Here is a 3,315-nt window from a genome sequence, read left to right as displayed (position 1 = left end):
GTGTTGCACCACGTGTTTGTTCTTGTGTCGTCGTGGCAACATGATTTTCAGCTGTTAATGGCTCATGCGCCTGTGTTTATAGTAAGAAGAGTAGATGAAACAAGAGATCACCAAGAGGATCACCATCGAAGCCAGTCCTGCAATGATGGGCAGGTAGTCCACTGTAGGGCAGGAGAGAAGAAGAGAGGGAGAAGAGAGGGAGAAGAGAGGGAGAGGCAGATGGGAGAGAGGAGGAGGTGAGGGGAGAGAGGGGCAGATGGGAAGGAGGAGAGGGAGAGGCAGATGGGAGAGGGGAGGAGGTGAGGGAGAGAGGAGAGGCAGATGGGGAGGAGGAGAGGGAGAGGCAGATGGGAGAGGGGGGGAGGTGAGGGAGAGAGGAGGAGGTGAGGGGAGAGAGGGGCAGATGAGGAGAGGGAGAGGCAGATGGGAGAGGGGAGGAGGTGAGGGAGAGAGGAGAGGCAGATGGGGAGGAGGAGAGGGAGGCAGATGGGCGAGGGGAGGAGGTGAGGGAGAGAGGAGAGGCAGATGGGGAGGGGAGAGGAGATGGGGAGGAGGAGAGGGAGAGGCAGATGGGCGAGGGGAGGAGGTGAGGGAGAGAGGAGAGGCAGATGGGGAGGAGGGAGAGGGAGAGGGGAGGAGGTGAGGGAGAGAGGAGAGGCAGATGGGGAGGAGGAGAGGGAGAGGGGAGGAGGTGAGGGAGAGAGGAGAGGCAGATGGGGCGGAGGAGAGGGAGAGGCAGATGGGAGAGGGGAGGAGGTAAGGGAGAGAGGAGAGGCAGATGGGAGGGAGAGGGGGAGGCAGATGGGAGAGGGGAGGAGGTGAGGGAGAGAGGAGAGGCAGATGGGGGGAGGAGAGGGAGTGGCAGATGGGAGAGGGGAGGAGGTGAGGGAGAGAGGAGTGGGTAGAGGCAGATGGGAGAGGGGGCAGAGGGGAGTAGGTGAGGGAGAGAGGAGAGGCAGATGGGGCGGAGGAGAGGGGAGGAGGTGAGGGAGAGAGGAGAGGCAGATGGGAGAGGGGAGGAGGTGAGGGAGAGAGGAGTGGGTAGAGGCAGATGGGAGAGGGGGCAGAGGGGAGTAGGTGAGGGAGAGAGGAGAGGCAGATGGAGAGGGGAGGAGGTGAGGGAGAGAGGAGAGGCAGATGGGGAGGAGGAGAGGGGAGGAGGTGAGGGAGAGAGGAGAGGCAGATGGGGCGGAGGTGAGGGAGAGAGGAGAGGCAGATGGGGAGGAGGAGAGGGAGAGAGGAGAGGCAGATGGGGAGGAGGAGAGGGGAGGAGGTGAGGGAGAGAGGAGAGGCAGATGGGGAGGAGGAGAGGGAGGGCGATGCAGTGAATTTAGAAAGTATTCAGATCCCTTGACTTTTCCGACATGATGTTACGTTACAGCCTTATTCTAAAATGGATTCGATCCACACACAATACCCCATAATGACATCACAATACCGGTGCTGTGATGTCATTACGGAGTATTGTGATGTCATTATGGGGTGCTGTGATGTCATTATGGTGTGCTGTGATGTCATCACGGGGTATTGTGATGTAATTATGGGGTGCTGTGATGTCATTATGGGGTGCTGTGATGTCATTACGGGGTATTGTGATGTCATTATGGGGTGCTGTGTGTAGATCGGTGAGGGGGGAAAAAACTATTTAATCCATTTTAGAATAAGGCTGTAGCGTGACAAAATGTGGAAAAAGTCAAGGGGTCTGAACATTTTCTGAATGCAACCAACCAATCATGCAATCGTACGAGGGGGCAGGGTTACCATTTACACTACAGGCCAGTGATAAGGTGTCGCCCTCCGTGATGCTCATGGAGAAACATCCAGGACTCCTAGTGATCTGAGGCTTGTCTAGAAGAGAAGGAAGGAGGGAGGGAGAGACGGAGAGAGAAGTTGATTCATGAGAGAAAATGAAGTGAAAACAGCATCTGTCAACGTCATGACTCGTCTGGTGTCTAACTAACTGTTGTACTAAATGTGTGTAGACAGAGAACCAGAAGGACTCACAGTGCACGTTGGTGTTGAGGCGGTTTGAGTCCATTACAGGAGGAGGTTGGGGTCCCTCTGGTCCCAGATCCAACATGGCTGAACACAACAACTGGGCCCCGTCGTCAACACTAGTGGGGGAGAACTGCAGGGAATAGCTCTCGTTTACCGGTCGCCTCATGTCATTGTTCAATTGGTGAATGTCGTTGTTCAGTGGTTGTGTGTATAACACTGTCCGTTCACCATTGGTAGAGACTTTGTAGAAGGTCACCGTGAGTCTCCCGATAGGAGCGATGTTCTGGACAAGACACTGCAACAGGTACTGATCCCCCTCAACCATCGGATCAGGGTACTTCCTGTAGCTGATGGAGACACGGTCTGGAAGCTCTGTGGAGGAATGGAAACACACAGTGATTAACAGTGCAGAGCCATACTAAGAATACATTCAGAAACACCAGAGAAGATAAGATAAGAGAGAGGTCACTCACTATAAACTGTGATGTTCAGCTGTTTCTGACACAGGCCTCCTTCTGTGTAGCATGTAGGTGTGCTATACCATTCAGTCACACTGTCAAATCAAATCACATTTTATTTAAAGCAGCAATCCTTAGTTGAAACAATAACCAACTTGATTTAAAGTGCACTTAAAATAGCAAATAAAGAAAGTAGCCAGCTGCTACTGTTTGCCACTTTAAAGGCGAAAAAGGTTAAAAAAAATCTCTACTGTGTCTGCCTCTCTCACCTGTCCACCCTCCAGCGTAGGAACTTCACCTTGTTGTCTGTTAGACCAACCCCTCCCTGGGTGGCTTCCCAGCCCATCTCTACAGGGGTATCTGAGCTGCAGTTAGAGGAGGCTGGGTCTCCATGCTTCACCACCAGCCTGGCAGGACTGACCACCAGGCACTCAGCATCTGGAAGACCAAGGACAAGTTAAAACTATATTGTTCTGTTAATGTTGATTTTATTGTTCAAAGCAAACAGGACGATATTATTGTCTAATGTTTATCTATCTGTATGTTAATCAACTACATGTTACACTCCATAAACCAGAAGTCCCCCCCCCCCAAAAGGGGTTAAATATGTGTATTTCCTTTTAAATATATTTTTTGGGGGGGGTACTTACAACAATCCTCAAATCAAATAGCTCAATGATCAATGGTCCGACCATCTTAAAACAATTCCATATGTTACCTCAGTAGAATGTAATTTACCAAGCACCTGTATCACAACATTGTACTAGACCAGAAGTCTAATTTACCAAGCACCTGCATCACAACATTGTACTAGAACAGAAGTCTAATTTACCAAGCACCTGTATCACAACATTGTACT

The 3,315-nt window shown here is 51.3% G+C and overlaps 1 protein-coding gene across 1 annotated transcript in view; it reads right to left on the bottom strand.

Moving 5' to 3' along the window:
* Window positions 1-8: 8 nt before the first annotated feature.
* Window positions 9-3,315, bottom strand: part of LOC124027088 — a 4,304-nt gene continuing 997 nt past the window's right edge. The window contains exons 2-6 of the mRNA XM_046339632.1: window positions 2,726-2,894; window positions 2,472-2,551; window positions 2,005-2,370; window positions 1,762-1,848; window positions 9-161 (exon numbers count right to left, since the gene is read on the bottom strand). Coding sequence (XP_046195588.1) covers window positions 55-161; window positions 1,762-1,848; window positions 2,005-2,370; window positions 2,472-2,551; window positions 2,726-2,894 — 809 coding nt within the window. The 3' untranslated portion in view covers window positions 9-54. The remainder of the gene's footprint in view (window positions 162-1,761; window positions 1,849-2,004; window positions 2,371-2,471; window positions 2,552-2,725; window positions 2,895-3,315) is intronic.

This window comes from Oncorhynchus gorbuscha, unplaced genomic scaffold (genome assembly GCF_021184085.1).
Source record: "Oncorhynchus gorbuscha isolate QuinsamMale2020 ecotype Even-year unplaced genomic scaffold, OgorEven_v1.0 Un_scaffold_2947, whole genome shotgun sequence".
NCBI classification, from domain to species: Eukaryota; Metazoa; Chordata; class Actinopteri; order Salmoniformes; family Salmonidae; genus Oncorhynchus; species Oncorhynchus gorbuscha.
This window is presented reverse-complemented; position numbering and strand designations above follow the sequence as displayed.